Source organism: Schistocerca gregaria, chromosome 8 (assembly GCF_023897955.1).
Source record: "Schistocerca gregaria isolate iqSchGreg1 chromosome 8, iqSchGreg1.2, whole genome shotgun sequence".
NCBI classification, from domain to species: Eukaryota; Metazoa; Arthropoda; class Insecta; order Orthoptera; family Acrididae; genus Schistocerca; species Schistocerca gregaria.
Window position 1 is genome coordinate 491,273,309 of NC_064927.1, and position 22,782 is coordinate 491,296,090.

General features: G+C 39.4%; 1 protein-coding gene across 2 annotated transcripts in view; it reads right to left on the minus strand.

The window, feature by feature from the left end:
- The window catches only part of LOC126285018 (SID1 transmembrane family member 1-like), a 119,152-nt gene that overhangs the window by 95,973 nt on the left and 397 nt on the right, over window positions 1-22,782 (minus strand). For both annotated transcript variants that reach the window (XM_049984329.1, XM_049984330.1), the window contains exons 2-4: window positions 22,607-22,746; window positions 22,344-22,514; window positions 8,442-8,589 (exon numbers count right to left, since the gene is read on the minus strand). In XM_049984329.1, coding sequence (XP_049840286.1) covers window positions 8,442-8,589; window positions 22,344-22,514; window positions 22,607-22,746 — 459 coding nt within the window. The remainder of the gene's footprint in view (window positions 1-8,441; window positions 8,590-22,343; window positions 22,515-22,606; window positions 22,747-22,782) is intronic.

Sequence of the window (22,782 nt, forward strand, 5' to 3'; positions counted from 1 at the left end):
GTGATGAGGAATGGCACCATTCCTTGCTCAATCTCTACATCTACATCTACATCCCTACTTCGCAAGCCTTGAGTACCTCTATCGGTTCTCCCTTCTATTCCAGTCTCGTATTGTTCGTGGAAAGAAGGATTGTTGGTATGCCTCTGTGTGGGCTCTAATCTCTCTGACTTTGTTCTCATAGTCTCTTCGCGAGATATCCGTAGGAGGGAGCAATATACTGCTTGGCTCCTCGGTGAAGGTATGTTCCCGAAACTTCACCAAAACCCCGTACCGAGCTACTGAGCGTCTCTCCTGCAGAGTCTTCCACTGGAGTTAATCTATCATCTCCGTAACGCTTTCGCGATTACTAAATGATCCTGTAATGAAGCACGCTGCTCTCCGTTGGATCCTCTCTATCACTTCTATCAACCCTATTTGGTACGGATCCCACACTGCTGAGCAGTATTCAAGCAGTGGGCGAACAAGCGTACTGTAATCTACTTCCTTTGTTTTCAGATTACATTTCCTTAGGATCCTTCCAATGAATCTCAGTCTGGCAACTGCTTTACCGACGATCTCTTCGTTTCAGGTTGGTGGAAGTAAACCCAGGTTTTGTCCCCAGTAACGATTCTTGCAAGGAAACCATCACCTTCTCGTTCAAAGTGCCGAAGAAGTTCTTCACAAGCATCAACACGTCGTTCTCTCATTTCAGGAGTCAGCACTTTGTGAAAGGAGCACATCATGCACAATGTGGTGTCCTGACCCATGACTAATCTGTAAACATGCTGCAATGTCATTCAGTGTCACTCGGCGGTTTTCCTTCACTATGGCTTCAACTGCCGCAATGTTCTGTGGAGTCACAACTCGTTGTGCCTGACCTGGACGAGGAGCATCTTCCACTGAAGTCACACCATTTACGAACTTCCTATTCCATTTGTAGACTTGCTGCTGTGAGAAACATGCATCACCATACTGAACCTTCAATCATCGATGAGTTTCAATAGGTTTCACACCTTCACTAGGCAAAAACCGAATAACAGAACGCTGTTCTACCCTGGTGCAAGTCGCAAGTGGGGCGGCCGTCTTTATACTAATACTGCGACGGTACATGTGCATCTGCAGTATGCTGTCACCTACAGGCCATTCTGCACGCTGTTTGTAGCATGCTTACCATCTTACAGGATAACGGTGCGAAATTTCGATTTGTTATTACAAATTTAAGGTTTTCATTTGGCTCATCCTCGTATTTGTACGACTTGTAGAGTTCTGTATGTAACTCTGAGTTAGTCAGCCTGTGTAAGCTGTACATGTTTTTCATTTTTCTTTCCGATATTTTGTTTTAAAATCTAATGGCATACGTCTTGATTTTGAAGACTGATTTTTCTGGATACTCACTTTTTTTAATGGCATGGGTCTATTTAAGCACTCAGTCATTATTTTTGTGAACATGTTCCATTTATTGTTGACCACAACGGCAGTCATAACTGATCCCATGATTCCTGGCTTAAACTGTGTCGTTGTGTAGCAATGTTGTTTGCAGATAATATCCACCTGTGCTTGTACATTTTTCTTGGTTTGAATTTCGTATTACATTTTAGCACTAGTGTTTGGCCTAAATTATCTGAGAGGTGACCATTTATTACATCTGTTGAGATGATGTGGTCATAATTTATGATAACATGATCATTTGAACTACTATGTGTGTTAGCTGTTCTGGTGGGTGTTAGTCCAAGAAGATCTTTAGCCCCATAAGACAGGATACAATCTGCAAAACGTTTGCTTTCCTGATCATGTTGATGTTCAGGTCTCCCAGTACAACAAGATTTACACTTCTACAGCCTGACATTAATTTACTTAAAACTCCATCAAGTACTTTCAGAAAAGCATCAAAGTTTCCACGGGGGATGTATATACACCTATGACATAGAAAGAACCAATGCAAAATGTGATTTTAAGAACTGCAATTTCAAAATCTTTGTCAACAAATAAATTCTTGCTCCATAACACTTTTTCCGTTGTGGTTATGAAGGTGCAATTTCTCGAGTAGATGGCAACAGCACCAACATTATTGTGTGTTCTGCATTAGAACGTAGCTAAGTTGTAGCCTTCTAATTTGCAATATTGAATGTTGTTCAATGTTTTCTGGTGATCTGCAACCATTACTAATGTGGAGATACTCCTGAGATAAATGATTCAAAAGCATCTATTTTGTTTCCTAAACCCTGTACATTACAATGCAAAAGTGATAAAATTATTCTCATGTGGACTGACGTCTGCTTGAGGCACATACACTACATGATCAAAAGTATCCAGACATCCCCAAAAACATACGTTTTTCATTTTAGGTACTCCATATCAGTGACCTCATCAGTCATTAGACATTGTGAGATAGCAGAATGGGACGCTCCGTGTAACTCATGGACTTCGAACATGGTCACGTGATTGGGTGTCACTTGTGTCATACATCCGTATACCAGATTTTCACGCTCTTAAACACCCATAGGTCCACTGTTTCTGATGTGATAGTGAAGTGAAACATGAAGGGACATGCACAGCACAAAGCATACAGGCCAACCTCATCTGTTGACTGATAGAGATCGCTGACAGTTGAAGAGAGACATAATCTGTAATAGGCAGACATCTATCCAGACCATCACACAGGAATTCTAAATTGCATCAGGTTCCACTGCAAGTACAATGGCAGTTAGGTGAGAGCTGAGAAAACTTGGATTTCACGGTTTAATGGCTGCTCATAAGCCATACATCGTACCGGTAAATGCCAAACGACGTCTCACTTGGTGTAAGAAGCATAAAAATTGGATGAATGAACAGCGGAAAAACATTGTGTGGAGTGACGAATCATGTTACACAATGTGGCGTTCTGATGGCAGGGTATGGGTATGGGTATGGGTATGGTGAATGCCTGGTGAACGTCATCTGCCAGCATGTGTAGTGCCAACAGTAAAATTTGGAGGCGGAGGTGTTATGATGTGGTTGTGTTTTTCATGGAGGGGGCTTGCACCCCTTTCTGTTTTGCATAGCACTGTCACAGCACAGGCCTACATTCATGTTTTAAGCACCTTCTTGGTGCCCACTGTTGAAAAGCAATTGAGGGATGGTGACTGCATCTTTCAACACAATCGAGCACCTGTTCATAATGCATGGACTGTGACAGAGTCGTTACACAACAACAACATCCCTATAATGGTCTGGCCTGCACAGAGTCCTGACCTGAATCCTACAGAACACTTTTGGGATATTTTGGAACGCTGACTTCATGCCAGGCCTCACCAATCAACATCGATACCTCTCCTCAGTGCAGCACTCCATGAAGAATGGGCTGTCAGCCAGCACTTGACTGAATGTATGCCTGCAAGAGTGGAAGGTGTCATCAAGGCTAAGGGTGGGCTAACACCATATTGAATTCCAGCATTACTGATGGAGGGCACCACAAACTTTTAAGTCATTTTCAGCCAGGTATTGTTTTACTGATCTGGCATTTTGTGGTTGATTCTCCCACGTATTCGTTATTTTTGTCCTTGAGAGGGATGGCCTCTGTAGCCCAACACTGCACATTCAATTTGCTGTTCACTATTCCTTGGATCTATTTTATAACTGATTCCTTCCCTAGGCTGTTGAGATTTAAGCCATGAGACGTGTGGAATCTTCTTCTTATGTAGCTTATGTCTAAAAATGTTACATTTTTTAAAAAATCTCTTGCATATATTTAGGATCTGTTTTATTTGTGCATCGCACTTCTTTATTAACACAAGACCAGATTGGGAAGTCATGTCGATGTGGAACAGAGAAGACCATCATGTTTGAATTTCTTATCTCATGTAGCCTTCTTTTAAGTGAGATCACTAAGTCTTTAATTTCGTTTTTTGCTACGCTATTTGTTCCCGCTAAGAACACGAAAAAGTCATTATTCGTTGTTGCTGTTTTCATGTCATGGTTTATGGAAGTCACTGCCTGAAATTTTGAACCTATTTCCACTATGCTAGCTATTTTTTGACTGCTTCTAGACTCAAATTCAGCTGCTACGTTCTGTCCTTGACTATCTGAAAATAGGTTTATGTTAACCACAAAAATGTTTTATGGTAACTGTTTCTAGGCCAGCCGGTACTCGATGTTGCATGGTGACACTGTTTGTTTTGTCTTTTTGTCTATATTAGTCGATAATCCAACTTGAGGAACACTTGATTTTGATTCACTGTCAGTGTCTACACTCACAGCTGAATTGTTTTCTTCCTGTGGTTGAAAGAGACTCTGTCATTCTTTATTTCTGATGTCCTTTTTCTCTTCATGTGGTTTGACACAGCTCGCTGAGATATCACGTCTACAGTTGAAAGCACTTCAAAAGGGTTCTCGTGCATTTAAAGCTAGTTGCCAATTTTTGCACCACTCTGAAATTCTATCAAGATCTGGCTGAATATTTATACAGCTTCTTTCAGATAGTACTTCATTAAAGATAACTGCATCCTCTGCAAAAAGGCTGAGGCTACTACTAACATTGTCTGATAAGTCAACATGATCAGCCAGGATCCCGACACACTTCCTTGGGACACACCTGAAGTTACTTCTATATCGGATGATGATTCTCCATCCAAGATAAAATGCTGTGTCCTCCCTATCATTTGAGACTCCACATAATTGTACTTTTTGCAATAAGTGTAGATGTGGTACTGAGTCAATGCAAGTTGGGTTTCACATGAGTGATGCTTTCAGAATCTGTGCTGGCTGGCAAGGAGGTAGAAATCATTAATAAAATCAATGATATGGTGAAGATGACAGAAGAGTTAAGGTGCATGAGATTGCTAGTGCTATGGGCATCTCAATTGAATGGGTACATAATATTTTGCATAAACATTTGGACATGAGGAAGCTATCCGCAAGATGGGCCCCGCGATTGCTCATGCTTGACCAAAAATTGGATTGTGTGAAGTGTTGCAAGGATGGTTTGCAGCTGTTCAGGAAGAATGCATAGGACTTTCAGTACCGTTTCGTCACTATGGATGAAACATGGATACATTACTATACTCCTGAGACCAAACAACAATCTAAACAATGGGTTACCAAGGGAGAATCTCCGCCAAAAAAGGCAAAGACCATTCCTTCTGGCGGAAAGGTTATGGCGACTGTCTTTTGAGTTTCACAAGGGATAATCCTCATCGACTGTCTGGAAGAGGGTAAAACTATTACAGGTGCATATTATTCATCGTTATTGGACTGTTTGAAAACCGAGCTGCAAGAAAACGCCGGCAATTGGACAGCAAAAAAGTCCTTTTCCATCACGACAATGCACCAGCACACACCTCAGCAGTTGTGGTCACAAAATTAATGGAAACAGAGTTCCAACTCATTTCACATCCCCCCTGTTCTCCAGACTTGGCTAACTCAGACTACCATTTGTTCCCCAATTTGAAGAAATGGCTGGCTGGACAAAGACTTTATTCAAACGAGGAGGTGATTGCAGCGACTAATAACTATTTTACAGACTTGAACAATTCCTATTATTCAGAAGGGATCAACAAATTAGAACAGTATTGGACAAAGTGTATAGGTCTAAAAGGAGATTACGTCAAAAAATAAAAAAGGTTTACCCCAAACATGTAAGTAGTTTTTATTTTTGCACGGACTTTTCAAACACCCCTGGCAGAGGAGAGAGTGTCACAGATATGATACATGAATTCGGGTGGCAATCATTAGACCAAAGCTGTTTTTGCTATGTTAGGATCTTCTCATGAAATTCAGTCACCCACTGTCTCCACAGTGTGGAAATAGTTTGTTGTTGGTCACCTACACAAGTAGAAATGAACATCATAACAAAATAAAAGAAATCAGAGCTCTCATGGAAACAGCAAAGTATTCATTTCTCCCATGCATTGTTTGAGAGTGGAATGGTAGTGAAACAACTTGAAGGTGGTTCGACGGTCACTTAATTGTGAAATTCAGAGTAACCACGTAGCTGTTGATGTAGATAACTGACAATGTATGATTACGATTAACCACTAATTTCAATATGAAATATTGTCCTAGTTAGTCCAAATTAATCTGAAATGCACACTTTTTAATTAAGTTCCCATCTAATTGGTCTCACATTTTAGTGGTGGCCTCCCTTAACAAGAAATACACTATTGCTTCATGTTACAGTTGACTGTACACCTACACCTTTTAAAAACATGTGCCATGTGTCTTCTTCACATTTGGATGCAATACTGAACTCACCTCTGTAGTGACTTAAGAAATCTTTCAAACAGTAAAGCTGGACAAGCCTGCAAAATTTTCTGCTTCTGCTCTTCAACAGTACGAATGTGACAGCTGAATACTTCACTTCTGAGATGATCCCAGAAACAATAATCTAGAGGATTGAGGTGAGGTTGTGCTGCATGCTAAGGTACAGGCTCTACTTGACTTATAAACATGGGACAATACTGGCTGTCACAGCAGCAGCAAAATGTAAAATATTAGTCCAATTAGGTGGGGAATTAAATTGAAATGTTTATATTTCCTATACATTTGTACTAATTTTGCTAATATTTCAAACTTAAGTCAAAGGCAGTTCAGCAATTTTCTAGGAAATGTCTTATTTGCAGACAAGTGTTCATTGAAATGTTTTTGCTTCTGTTATTGTATACTTTCATCTTGTTTGTGATATTAAATATGATACACTCAGTATAACTTCCGAGTGAAATAAAATTCTTGAATTAAAAAGGCAGAGGTTTAAAATCAACAAAGTGAAAGAAAAAGTAACTTGTGCAGATGAGGTATACTTTTTAAAGTAGCAAGCAGTTTATGATTTAAAGGCAGGTGCCTAGAGTTTTTACTCGTTGTCAATCTCAATTCTCTCTTTTGCAGCCATGTGGATATACATTTTGTTTACAAAGGTAACGAGATAATCAGAGGCTAAGCATAAGTGCTATTGGGAACCACGAAAAATCTAAATCTGCATGGCAAAATGGGATATGAACTGCTGCCCTCCCAATTTACAGAAGGCTGATGGGCCTTTCAATATATAAAAATTAATTTTATTATTGTTGATTCCCAAAGTTTGTGGTTAAATAAATCAAGTTGGGCATAACTGTAATGATCCATCACTGGGGCTGTGTGGCCATTACCTCTAAATGCCACGAGGAAGCTCTATGTTTGACTCCCTTTAGTGTCAAAGATCAAGCACGTTCCCTTTGAAAGCTCACATCTAATTTCCTTCTCCACCCTTCTCCAATGCTCTCACTGTAACAGGATATTAAACTCTAACCTTCCTTCACAGCACAGTATTGAGTGCAAACCACTGCAATCTTTGACAGCTTGAGAAAGTAAACCCAGATCCTTCAAATGGCATTATCATGACAGTGTCAAACTTAAATTCATTTTAACTGATTTAGAGACATCACTGAAAACTAAATCTGGAGGGCCAACAAAGATTTGAACTGCTGCTGCCCTGAGTCCAATGTCTTATCACCGTACCACCTCACTTGGTTTAGTCTTACAAGGACAAATTGGAAGATATTTGAGAGAGACATAGAGGGTCTGGTTTGGAAAAGCTGGCATTAAAGGCCAAAAGAGCAGTAGGGTAACAACAGACTTTTCCATAATGACATTCACTGATATTGTTGGTGTAATATATAAATGTGGTTGCATTTTTATAATGTAGCATCTTTCATACTACTGAGTTGGAAAACGTATCTCCATGGGAACCTAATGAGATCCTGGTATAAAGTGGACAAAAACTGGAATTATAACCAAGTCATGTTAAGTCTCTTGGTCGATAAGCTTTTTGTATGTATCCAAGTAACTAACCGCGCTATATTATCGTTGTTTTTCCAACAACCCATTTCATTCTAGGGGTAAACAGCAATCTGTATCACCGTCATAAACCACGGTTGAAAAATGCGAAATGTGTATTGTGTTATGCCTTTCGCGGGCAAGTGCTCTACCAACTGAGCTACCCAAGCACGACTCACAACCCGTCCTCACAGCTTCAATTCTGTCAGTACCTCGTCTCCTACCTTCCAAACTTCACAGAAGATCTTCTGCGAAACTTGCAGAACTCTTAACAGTTTCTCCAAAATACTGGCTGATGAAAAATAATTAAATTGATTTCAGTATGTTTACGGACCACTGCTACAAATCCCTGAATCTGCACAAAGCATCCATATTTTTTATCCATAATGAAAAACTCTGAAAATTAACATGCTGAAAAATACAATGAACTAACTAGCAGAAACACAAAGGATACTAAGTAAAAGTGCATAAGCTCCTGTGCTTTAATTGAATATATCAGACATGCTGCTGCAATATGGATGGTGGTGTTAACCTGCGTAAATAATATTTCTGCAACACAATTTGATGCATCTAGATATTCATTCTACATAAATATCGCTAAACACAATGCCTATTAGACTGGACTCCATCATATAATATACAACTAAAGAAAAGGCTCACTTTTGATGTATACTCACACTCATGTTTTGTATCGAAACCATCATGCACACCTGACTATCAGAATCTACACGTAAAAGAACTGTGTCAGGACCACTCTGTGGAAATCTGAAAGCAAAATATTGTGGTTCTGCTGGCAGCACAGTTATATTGCGCGTATCTGACAACCTGCAAAACAAATAAGAAAATTTGAAATGTTTAACTACTTAATAATAATGAAAAGTGATTAAAATAATAATGCAAAGGAAACAAGGCAGCAGATGACTAGTGGGCACACACAATGGGTGTACAAAAATGTATCGAATCGCTTCATAAATATTTCCATAACAAGGCTAGAACTGGAAAAATTACTGGAAGCAGTTTCAATCAAATCAAAATCACACCCCTCTGGATCTGGTTACTTTTAAGTGGTATTTCACACTGAATCAGCTGTAACTGAACACTGGTGGACTTTCAAATCACTGTGCTGGATTGTTATAACACATGAACACTAATGGAACACTGACATAGTATAGTTGAAGAGCTCCCTATGATAAGGATATTTATACAAAGAAACTCATGAATTCATGCTGACAAGGGAGAATATGGAATCTAGGGACCCTCAAGTCGTCTTTAATCTCCAAAGCGACAACTACGTAAGATTGATTCTATTTCTGAACCAATCCCCAAAAACTGGACTACACTAAATTCCACCCGAACAGCCCACGAAGGCCCAACGGCACTGAGTGGCCGCCATGTCATCCCCATCCCACAGGCATCACACGATGTGGATATGGAGGGGCATGTGGTCAGCACACCACTCTCCCACCCATAGGTCAGTTTCCGAGACCGGAGCTGCTGCTTCTCGATCAAGCAGCTCCTCAGTTTGCCTCGCAAGGACTGAGTGCACCCAGCTTGCCAACAGCGCTCAGTGGACTGAATGGTCACCCATCCAAGTGCTAGCCAAGCTCAACAGAGCTTAACTTCAGTGATCTGACGGGAACAGGTGTTACCACTGTGGCAAGGGTGTAAACCAATCTCTAATATTACTTAATACCATACATCATTCACCTAACATAGGAGAAACCAAATCGCTAATGGACCGCAACTGGAAAATTCTCGGTCAACTTGAGATGAAACAGATGGCCCACACAACATCACTGTTAAGTCTAGCTCGAGGAATTTATTTTGAAAGCCACAAGTTTGCTCTCTCTCTTTTTCCTTAATCCTGAATTATTCACAAAGTACACAAAGAAGCTTTGAACAAATAAATCACACATTACATTACACTCAAAGATTAAAAGTTAAGACTATAAGGGCCAAGACTGTACAAAAGTGAGCATTGATACAGACTACTATGTTGTACGGACAGAATGCTGAACCGATGAACAAGCAAAAACCAAAGGGAAGAAAGGAGTCAATGGAATGTGGGTGGGGAGCAGTTATATTATTTAAAACAAGCATATTATCTCACAGTGACACATATTAAGTCAGGATTCTGTGGCTGGTGTTTATTGATAAGCAGAATTTTAAGTAATGTTAGTTTTCTGCCTTTATTTGCTAAATGCAAAACTCACATTTAATATGATAAGAAGTTGGTCTAGGTGTTATAGCTCTTCCTGATTCATGTTTGTAGGTCTTATCTTAAATGTAAAAAATTATACAAAGCTAAGCTCCTCATGTAGAAAACTGGTAGTGGGAAATTATGTAGAAAGGGCCCCCAATAGATGCAAGGCAAATAAGAAAACAAGCGCACATACCAAAGTGTACACGAGCAGCTCTGCTAGAAGCTGAGGAATTAAATCACTACTTTTTAAACTCAGTTAAATAAATAGGAAACAATATTAAAGCAACAAGTTCATCACCAATGGACCTGACTGAAGCCCCACTGCCAGGTGACCAGGTATTTCAATGGGATATTATCACATCCACTGATATTATAATAGCTGTTTCCAAATTTTTAAATTGTAAAAGTATGGACAGCTATTGGCTGTTGAATTACATAATTAAAATGACAATACACTTAGTCTCTACACCACTAGCTGTTGCTTTTAATAAATGTGTTGAATTTGGAGTATTTCTGAAAACACTCAAGGTATCGAAAGTTATCCCAGTTTTTTAAACAAAAGGGTACAAACAACTTCCCCAAAACTACAGAGCAGTCTCAACTGTGCCAATATGTTCAAAGATATGAGACACTGCTACACACACAAACAAATAGCTACTTTGAAAAACACAGTCTCCTATGTAACAATCTGTTTGTTTTTCGAAAGGGGAGAAACACAACAACAGCCGTTTTGGAAATTCTGGATCAAACTTTAACAGATCTAGAAGACAAAAAAGGGTATCACTGCTATTATGTTACCTAAGCAAGGCATTCAATTGCATTTCTGTTGACTACTAATAAGGAAGGTGGAGTTTTGTGGCATAGGTCATTCTGTCACATGTTATGCAGATGATACAACACTACTTACCAAACATCAGAGAATCTCTGATCTGATTAGAATAACAAAAGAAATTTCTGATACAGCCTTGTACTCGTTTGCAGCTAGTAAACTCCTGTCTCATCCCAATAAAACCAAACAACTCCTAACAGAAATGTCTAACAAACTAGAAAATAAGTCTGTAAAACTTTTAGGTATTGACATTAACTCCAAATTCCATTGGGAGGAACATATCAATCACACATGTGAAAAAATGTCTCAGGTGTTATACCCCATTTTGAAGCTAAGGGATTTAGTGAGCTCGGATTACCTTAGGGTGATATACTTTGCAGTATTCCAGTCTCACATGTCATATGGTCTGATTGTATGGGGAGACTCCTCCTACATCAAGAGTATTTTAAAAATACAAAAAAAGTCCTACATATAATGTGTAAAACAGGACACATGGAGCACTATTGTCCTCTTTTTTCCCACACTCAGAATACTCACAATTATAAATTTATACTTATAAAGACTTTTGATATTAAATGTGAGTAGATCATATAAAGACAGAAAACTAACATTAGTTAAAATTTTGGCTGTCAATGAATGTCAACCATTATGCTAGTGTTTTCCATATACAGGGAGTTTCACAATTCATCTTACACACTTCTAGAGATTGTAGAGGGGACTTAGTAGATCAAGTTTTACATAGGAACCCTTGTCCAGAAACAGTTCGTTTCCATGTTAGAAGGAAAATAAGATGTATAGAATTCCCTTCTATTTACTGTGATCTTACAACAGCTGTTTGATATAACGACCACCAAGTTCAATGCGCATGTTGTATCTGCACAGTAAGCTCGCAGACATTCTGTCCGACATGTCTGACTTAATCACTTATGCCGCAGCCATGATCTGTGCAACCTGATCTTCCTCCTAGGGATAGGGATCTTGTAAACAAGACTATTCATGTGACCCCATAGGAAAATGTTTAAAGGGGTTAAATCTGGAGATCTTGGTGGCAAAGCATATGATCCACCTCAATCAATCGCCTTGTCTGCATAGACTACATTCAGGTGGTTTCAGATGCGAAATGCAAGATTTACTGCTGTGACATCATGCTGGAACCATAATTCATGCTGAATGTCCAATGGCACATCTTCCAAAAACTCCGCCAGCACTTGCTGCACCCATTACGTGGAGAGAAAGGATGTGCAACCCAATCAAAAGACCATCACAGATACCTGCCCAGACATTGATGAAAATGATGATGTGCTGAAATCTTCATGTACACATGGCTTTGGGGTTTTCTTGATCCCAAATGTAGTTATTCTGAGCATTCAAAACACCTTCCCTGTTGAAATGATCTTTGCCAGTAAAAAAATTCACCTCAAAAACTGAGGAAAATCCATACAATGGAGTCAAAACAAAGTACAGAAAGTGACAGTTCACACAAATCTATCAGGAGCAGAGGGTGGCATTGGTGGAGTTTCTGTTCATGCAAAACACGTCAGACAGATGAGTGAGAAAATGCAACGATTTGAGTGGTCGCTGATGCATTCTCTTCAAATTGATAAAGCATATCCTCTCCCAATACGACTTCTTGGAGTACCACAGTTTGCTCTATCACTTGTGAATTTCCCCCTTTCATGCCATTGTTCTACTCTGGCAAACATGGAATGAGGCAGAGTCACGCGATTTTGAATGTACTCATATTACAGACATTGAGCTTCTCTGCCATTTATGGTGAACTTCACCATAATTTAACAACATATCAGTGTACTCTGAAAATTTGTACTCAGTCATTCTGTTATTGCAGTGTTAGTCACTGTAATGTCCACTGGGGCATCACCAGGAAGCATGGAAACAAGACAGATGAAAACAGTGGACATCACATCATAGCACCATTCATGAATGTGGGTAGTCTTCTATAACAGGAGAAGTGCATAAGAAACATCTACTAAATTTTGTTTGCACCACTGTACACCTCCCTTTTATGCTAAAGACAACCTTAATGTGTCATAATGAATGCCATTTCTTTTTCTGGTATTGCAACTATGCACATGATTGTGCCTTCTGAGCTGCAATGGATTACTTACAAACAGTTCCATGAGGAGATAAATACACTGGGAAGCAGCTGCTGAAATGCCTAACTCTTTAAACATATGTCTACAAGACAATTATGAGTGAGCACCACATATTTCTCTGATAGTACATTTTTGTGCAATGAAGACTTTCTTTCTTGAGGATGAGTTACCCCAGGATATTATTCCATATGAAATTATTGAATGAAAATATGCAGAATATGAAACTTACTGATTTTCTCCACAAGATTAGCAGTTATTCGAAGTGCAAATGTGGCTGAACTAAGTTGTTTTAGGAGCTCCAAAATGTGCTTTTTCTGGTTTAAATTCTAATCAATGTAGAGACATATGAATTTCCAAAATTTTCATGCTATTCATTATTTCCTCACTATGTGTTACATGTAGCATTGGTGTAGTACCTCTAAATGTGCAAAACTGAATATGGTGTGTCTTTTTAAAACTGAAGGTGAGGCCATTCACAGAAAACCAGTCAGTGGTACTTTCCAGAACATTGTTTACATTATTTTATTGCTGTGTATATGATTGGTATGATTAGAATAGTTGTGTAATCTGCAAAAATAGCTAATTGTACTTAGATGGAAGATCATTTATCTATATGTGGAACAATAATGGATCTGAGACTGAGCCTTGGGGAATCCCAAACATTTCTTACCAGTTAGAATACTAAATCCGTACTACAATGGTGAATTACTAACTACAACTTTCTGCATTCTTTTGGTTAGATATGACATTATCTGATAGTTGGCTATAACATTACAATATCTTGGAGAATATTGTGATGGATGGATGATGGATGAAATGGTTTTGTGGACCCACAACAGGAAGGTCAGCCAATCAAAAATTTAATGAGATGAATTTGGAGGAAGATTGTAAAATTGCTAAAATGAGAAATGTGCATAAAAATGTAAAGAAAATTCTGAAATCTGGTACATACGAGTCAAATACCACATCAAAAATGTTTTGCACCACCTCGGTTCAGAGAGTTCCGAAACCTGTACAGAAAATTGGAATAGAGATCAACATAAACATCATTTCCACCCTTTTTAATGCTCATGAAAACCACACACTGCATGTTGTACCACCATACAGTGAGACTTTCAGAGGTGGTGGTCCAGATTCCTGTATACACCAGCACCTCTAATACCCAGTTGCACATCCTCTTCCATTGATGCATGCTTTCATTTGTCATGACATACTATCCACAAGTTCTAGATTTTCCCACTCCCAATGGCGACTCGGCGTAGATCCCTCACAGTGGTTGGTGGATCATGTTGTCCATAAACAGCCCTTTTCAATCTATTCCAGGCATGTTCGATCGGGTTCATGTCTGGAGAACAGGCTGGCCACTCTTGTCGAGCGATGTCGTTATCCTGAAGGAAGTCATTCACAAGACGTGCACAATGGGGGCATGAATTGTTGTCCCTTAAGGTGAATACTACACCAATATGCTGCTGATATGGTTGCACTATCAGTTGGAGGATGGCATACACGTACTGTACAGCCGTTACGGTGCCTCGCACAACCACCAGTGGCGTACATCGGCCCCACATAATGCCACCCCAAAGAATGAGGGAACCTCAACATTGCTGCTCTCACTGGACAGTGTGTCTAAGGCATTCAGCCTGACTGCGTTGCCTCCAAAGATGTTTCTGTCGATTGTCTGGTTGAAGGCATGTGCGACACTCATCGATGAAGAGAACGTGATGCTAATCCTGAGTGGTCCATTCAGCATGTTGCTGGGTCATCTATACCACACTGCATGGTGTCATGGTTGCAAAGATGGACCTCACCATGGGCGTCGGAAGTGAAGTTGCACACCATGCAGCCTATTGCGTACAGTTTGAATTATAACACAACATCCTGCGGCTGCACAAAAACACTATTCAACATGGTGGCATTGCTGTCTGGGTTCCTCTGAGCCATAATCCGTAATTAGCAGTCATCCACTGCAGTAGTAGCCCTTGGGCGCTCGGTGAGAGGGTTTTCATCGACAGTTCCTGTCTCTCCTCTATGCCTGAACAATATCGCTTTGGTTCACTCTGTGATGCGTGGAGACTTACCTTGTTGAGAGCCCTTCCTGGCATAAAGTAACAATTTGGATGCGATCAAACCGTAGTATTGACCATCTAGGTGTGGTTGAACTAAAGACAACATGAGCCGTGTACGTCCTTCCCGGTAGAATGACTGGAACTGATCGGTTATTGGAGCCCCTCCGTCTAATATGCGCTGCTCATGCATGGTTGTTTACATCTTTGGGCAGGTTGAATGACCCCTCGGAACAGTCAAAGGGACTGTTTGTTTGCATCTTTGGGCGGGTAGAGTGACACATCTAAACAGTCAAAGGGACTGTGTCTGTGATACAATACACACAGTCAACATTTGTCTGCAGGAGTTCTAGGAACCGGGATGATGCAAAACTTTTTTTGATGTGCGTAGTACATAATAAAAATCACTTTGGCTGATCTAATGCAAAATTCATTGCAAAATATTCTGTTATTCTAAGCAATCAATTTGGTTTTCAGCAGGGGAAAAACACCACAGATGCAGTGAACAGTTTCATTGAGAAAATAAGTACATCGTTAGACAAGAGAAATAAGGTGGCAGGAATTTTCTGCAACCTCACAAAGGCATTTGATTCTGTAAACCATGTTTACAAACCTAAATAGTATGGCATTAGCAGTGGTGTCCTACAATGACTTAAATGCTACTTATTGAGCAGAAATCAAAGAGTTAGCATCTATTCAAATTTCGCATATTATTTTTATGAATTGGGGGGGGGGGGGGATAAAATAAAATAAAATAAATAAATCTCAGGGTGTTCCACAAGTTTCCATATCAGGCCCAGTGCTATTTCTCTTCTATGTTAATAACTTAATATTAAATATCACCTCCCCATAAGTTCTGTTCACAGATGATACTTCTGTCTTAGTTGAAGCTTATGATTTGGGAAAAAAAATTAAAAAAATCCCAAATCTGTGATCAGGACTCTCAGTACCTTATAAACTTGGTTTCGGCTGAATGGGTTGAATCTAAACATATCTAAGACACACATGATGCAGTTAAAAATCAAACACTCAAAATGTAAGCAGATTAAGTGTGTACACAACAACCATGATATAGAAGTTGACTCAGTCAAATTCCAAGGTTTAGATGTAGATAAAAATTTGAGCTGGTGGGCACACATTGAATACTAGCAAACAAACTGAGCAGCTTTGCATTTGCAATGCAAAATATTATCAACCGCAGAATGAAATTTTCACTCTGCAACGGAGTGTGCGCTGACATGAAACTTCATGGCAGATTAAAACTGTGTGCCAGACCAAAACTCAAACTCGGGACCTTTGCCTTTCGTGGGCAAGTGCTCTACCATCTGAGTTACCCAAGCACAACTCACTACCTTTCCTCACAGCTTCAATTCCATCAGTACCTCATCTTCTACCTTCCAAACTTCACAGAAGCTCTCCTGCAAACACGGCAGAACTAGTACTCCTGGAAGAAAGGATATTGCGGAGACCTGGCTTTGCCACAGCCTGGGGGATGTTTCCAGACTGAAATTTTCACTCTGCAGTGGAGTGTGCGCTGATATGAAACTTCCTGGCACTTTAACTGTGTGCCAGACCAAGACTCGAACTTTGGACCTCTGCCTTTCGCAGGCAAGTGCTCTACCATCTGAGATACCCAAGCACAACTCACGGCCCGTCCTCACAGCTTCAATTCCACAATATCCTGTCTTCTAGGAGTGCTAGTTCTGCAAGGTTCGCAGGAGAGCTTCTGTGAAGTTTGGAAGGTAGGAGATGAGGTACTGACGGAATTGAAGCTGTGAGGATGAGTCGTGAGTCATGCTTGGGTAGCTCCAATGGTAGAGCACTTGTCTGTGAAAAGCAAAGGCCCCTATTTCAAGTCTCGATCCGGCACACGGTTTTAATCTGCCAGGAAGTTTCATTATCAACTATAACTGACATGGAAACACAAAAAGTAGCATATAAACGCTACTTTGAATCCATTATTAGGTATGGTATTGTTTTTGAGGGTAACTTGACAAACATAGTGTGGATACAAAAATAAAAAATGCTTCGAAATATGTGCACTGCAAATCACAAAGAACCATGTTGACCATTATTTAGAAAACGTAAAATATTAACTCTGCCATCCTTATACATATAAGAAATTACTATATTTTTATACACCAGACATGAGTTATTTGTAGGAAACCATTTTGTACATTCACATGATACTAGAAAGAAAGAAAATTTTATGCTCCTCACCCACTGCCCCAGACTGTATGCCCAGGGAATGAAAATTTGTAATAAATTAAAAAGGAACAAGTTGATGCAGATGAATTTAGGTCCACTTAAAAGAACGCTACATGAGGACTGACACTGAAGTATTACTACTCATTGGATGAATTCATGCAGGACAAACTGGAAATTTGGACTGGATAAAATGTGATACATACTCCAAGATATATCCTTATAGTGTTATTATTTATTGTAGTTCTATTATTTATTAATGTAAAAACAGGCAAACCAAATGGATTGCAAATGTACGTCATGAGGTGAATAAAACACAGTTCACAAAATAATAATACGCAGGAGGTGATGGCAGTGCAGGAAAGCCCGCTGTAGTCATATAGCCACTTCAAGGAGGGCCAGGTTGTCAATGGTGGAGTGAGACCTTCTGAACCCATACAGAACATTGCGATTCGATGTCAGTAGTTACTGACAGCTCTCGTATAATCCTTCTTACACAGGGGTTTAACAATAGCATATTTGAGACACTCTGGAAAAATCCCTTGACTTTGTTATGCATTACTTAATTCAGATAAGACGGGGCTTATTCTATGAAAACAACCTTTAGTACTCTATTGGAAACACTGTCAAATGCAGATGAGCTTTTATTTTTGAGAGATTATACTTTTCTTAATGTCAGAAGGAGGAGTTAGTTATACGTTTTTATGGTTACATTTTATCAGAGTTGCTCTTTCAACACAGTGTTTTGACTTTTCTATAACTGCTTGTTGCTAGTTTTCTGCTACACTTAAGAAATGATTATTAAACATATCCACAATTGATCATTTATAGCCCTTCTATTGAAATTAATAGTGATGTTATCTTGTTCCGAGGCTCTGTGGCTGGTTGTCCTGTCTCTTCCATATAGCCTCGAGTCTGTTGTCAGAATTACTGATTTCTGACTTTATGAGCATGTTCCTTGATTTTTTAATAATTTTTCTTGGCACTTTTGAGTAGTTTTTGAACACTCAGCTTGTGTGGGTTGACAATATGGTGAGGGGTGGAGGTTGTACAAAATAAATAAATAATTTAAAAAATTAAGACATGGGACAGAGAGCTCAGCCATGTGAACACAAAAGTAGTTATATTTTGTATAAATAAGTACATCAATCAGACACTCGTTTTCATTTACTGACCAGATAGTATATGTATTTAATGAAAAACACTATGCTCCTAGACTTTTTACTAAACTCACAAAGGCGTCTGATATTATCAGTCACACACTACTCCTATGCAAACTGGATGCTTACTGTACCAAGTTCAGTCTACTATCAGCAGTTTCACTCATCTATTAAACAAAGTGCAGCTGGTATAAATAACAACACATGATAGGCAACAAATCATTCAGATATATAAGTCGCCTCGGGAGACATGCAAGGCGCAACATTATGTCCTTCCCTCTTCATTCTTTTTCTTAACAATGTCTCAGAAAACCTACCATCAATAGGAATAGTATTATTCACTGATGTCCGCCAACTCGTGGTCTTGCGGTAGCGTTCTCGCTTCCGGCGCATGGGATCCCGGGTTCGATTCCCGGTGGGGTCAGGGATTTTCTCTGCCTCGTGATGACTGGGTGTTGCATGTTCATCATCATCATCATTGACTCGCAAGTCGCCGAGGTGGTGCCAACTAAAAAGGACTTGCAATACGGCGGCCGAACTTCCCCGCATGGGGCCTCCCAGCCAACAATGCCATACGATCATTTCATTTCATTTTCATTCATTGATGTTACAAACATCTCTTGTAACATTTCTTGGCAGCAGATCAGAGCTGACTGGGTTGAACACAGTGTATGATATGTGCACTGGTTTTATGGTAACAATCCCTTACTTAATATGGCCAAATAGCTCATATAATATGTGCATAAAAGAAACATATAACACAAATAGAACCACTAGTTGTAGACAGCAAAACTACTTAGTAGATCAGTATAGCTAAATTCCTTGGACTACAGTGCAATATAATGTGGAAAATGAGTAGTCTCTACTGTACCTTTAGAGCGCTCAGTCAAAGGTGTGACTTGATTTCCATTAGAATTGTGAACTTTGCAATGGTTAACTTAAATCATTTCAGTGAGCAATCATTTCTTGGAGTCAGTAGCTAAGAAAAAATTGTATATAAAAAAATATGAATATCATATTATTGCCATCACACACACCTAACAAGCCAATCTTCAAAGAAATGGGGATATTATCTGTCCCGTATATCTACATCTCTTCTCTACTGAAGAAACTGCAAAAAGGTGGGAATTTAAGGAGATGGGACCTGGATAAACTGAAAGAACCAGACGTTGTACAGAGTTTCAGGGAGAGCATAAGGGAACAATTGACAAGAATGGGGGAAAGAAATACAGTAGAAGACGCATGGGTAGGAGTAGTGAAGGCAGCGGAGGATCAAGTAGGTAAAAAGATGAGGGCCAGTAGAAATCCTTAGGTAACAGAAGAAATAATGAATTTAATTGATGAACGGAGAAAATATGTAAATGCAGTAAATGAAGCAGGCAAAAAGGAATACAAATGTCTCAAAAATGAGATTGACAGGAAGTGCAAAATGGCTAAGCAGGGATGGCTAGAGGACAAATGTAAGGATGTAGAGGCTTATCTCACTAGGGGTAAGATAGATACAGCCTACAGGAAAATTAAAGAGACCTTTGGAGAAAAGAGAGCCACTTGTATGAATATCAAGAGCTCAGATGGAAATCCGGTTCTAAGCAAAGAGGGAAAAGCAGAAAGGTGGAAGGAGTATATGGAGGGTCTATGCAAGGGCGATGTAATTGAGGACAATATTATGGAAATGGAAGCGGATGAAGATGAAATGGGAGACACGATACTGCGTGAAGAGTTGGACAGGGCACTGAAAGACCTGAGTCGAAACAAAGAGCCTGGAGTAGACAACATTCCATTGGAACTACTGACGGCCTTGGAAGAGCCCGTCCTGACAAAACTCTTCCATCTGGTGAGCAAGATGTACGAGACAGGCGAAATACCCGCAGGCTTCAAGAAGAATATAATAATTCCAATCCCAAAGAAAGCAGGTGTTGACAGATGTGAAAATTACCGAACTATCAGTTTAATAAGTCACAGCTGCAAATTACTAACACGAATTATTTACAGACGAATGGAAAAACTGATAGAAGCCGACCTCGAGGAAGATCAGTTTGGATTCCGTAGAAATGTTGGAACATGTGAGGCAATACTGACCTTACGACTTATCTTAGAAGAAAGATTAAGGAAAGGCAGACCTATGTTTCTAGCATTTGTAGACTTAGAGAAAGCTTTTGACAATGTTGACTGGAATACTCTCTTTCAAATTCTAAAGGTGGCAGGGGTAAAATACAGGGAGCGAAAGGCTATTTACAATTTGTACAGAAACCAGATGGCAGTTATAAGAGTCGAGGGACATGAAAGGGTAGCAGCGGTTGGGAAGGGAGTGAGACAGGGTTGTAGCCTCTCCCCGATGCTATTCAATCTGTATATTGAGCAAGCAGTAAAGGAAACAAAAGAGACATACGGAGTAGGTATTAAAATCCATGGAGAAGAAATAAAAACTTTGAGGTTCGCTGATGACATTGTAATTCTGTTGGAGACAGCAAAGGACTTGGAGAGCAGTTGAATGGAATGGACAGTGTCTTGAAAGGAGGATATAAGATGAACATCAACAAAAGCAAAACGAGTATAATGGAATGTAGACGAATTAAGTCGGGTGATGCTGAGAGAATTAGATTAGGAAATGAGACACTTAAAGTAGTAAAGGAGTTTTGCTATTTGGGGAGCAAAATAACTGATGATGGGCAAAGTAGAGAGGATATAAAATGTAGACTGGCAATGGCAAGGAAAGCGTTTCTGAAGAAGAGAAATTTGTTAACACTGAGTATAGATTTAAGTGTGAGTAAGTCGTTTCTGAAAGTATTTGTATGGAGTGTAGCCATATATGGAAGTGAAACATGGACAATAAATAGTTTGGACAAGAAGAGAATAGAAGCTTTCGAAATGTGGTGCTACAAAAGAATGTTGAAGATTAGGTGGGTAGATCACGTAACTAATGAGGAGGTATTGAATATGATTGGGGGGAAGTTTGTGGCACAACTTGACTAGAAGAAGGGATCGGCTGGTAGGTCATGTCCTGAGGCATCAAGGGATCACAAATTTAGCAGTGGAGGGCAGCGTGGAGGGTAAAAATCGTAGAGGGAGACCAAGAGATGAATACACTAGGCAGATTCAGAAGGATGTAGGTTGCAGTAGGTACTGGGAGATGAAGGAGCTTGCACAGGTTAGATTAGCATGGAGAGCTGCATCTAACCAGTCTCAGGACTGAAGACCACAACAACAACATATCTACATATATACTCTGCAAACTACTCTGAAGTGCATGTCACAGTGCATCTCACACTCTACCAGTTGTTATAGCTTCTTCCCGTTCCATTCATCTACGGATCACAGGAAAATGAGTGCTTAAACAGCTCTGTACACACCACAATCAGTTTCATCTTGCCTTGTGATCCCTAAAGAAGCAATATACTCCTACTGGAGATTAACTTATGTCGAATGTAACTTTAATTTTGACCATAGTACAATAACTTTGGATGTTATGATAGTTAACTGAAGTTAATTCTTGTTATAAAAGGTAATCTCTTTCTTCTATGGTATACATATATTTAAAAACTATTGTACTGAATATGTAAGTAGCCTATATTCAGTAAATGCTTCTTTAACAATTGCTACAACACATACTGCATATCATGAACACGATATGGTGACTAAAATAACTCAATAAACATACAGTTATGGTTATGACAGGCTTACTGCTGGGAGACTTCTTAGGAAACTATGTTGGTGAGGGGAGGGCGGTGTTAATGACAACAAATAATATGAGTAGCAATCAAGAGAGGATAATAAAGTTGTAAATAAATATATAAAAGCAATAGAAATATAATACAGATGTTATTGTAGATAGGTATGGGATCCACAAAATAAAGGAGGCATTGCACAGTAGACTGACACATCATGGAAGGCAAGTCATTTGTCAAAGCTAACAATTATGTCTGATATTTGTCTTAATAAAATTTTATTTTACTTTAGAAATTTAAATGTTCTTAATGGAACATACACACGCATCAATTCACCAACCTGATTCGAAAATCCTCTTTCCTCGAGACGAGTAGAGACACCGACAAATTTTGATTACTTGCCGTTGATATGCTAACAATAATATATTGGTAAAGCGTTTTCACATTGTTCCCTGCGAAATACCGACTGTTGTCAGGACATAAAGTGCGTGACGTTCTCGAGTACTCTAGTCTGAAAGAGAGTTGAGAGTATAACATATGAATGGGTTTCCATAAACGTTCTTTAATCTGCATGGCAGCAAAAACTTATATACAAAATCTTACGAATCTGATTCAGTCTCCACAAGAAGAGGCAATTGCCAGGACAAGACACCTTTTTGCTGTCTTACGACAACAAGTACTGGAAAACTTCGGTTGGAATCCTTGCATTCTACGGTTATTCTTGCTGGCTTATCTATCATATCCTGTAAACAACGCAATATTTACAGCTTAAAGGAAAT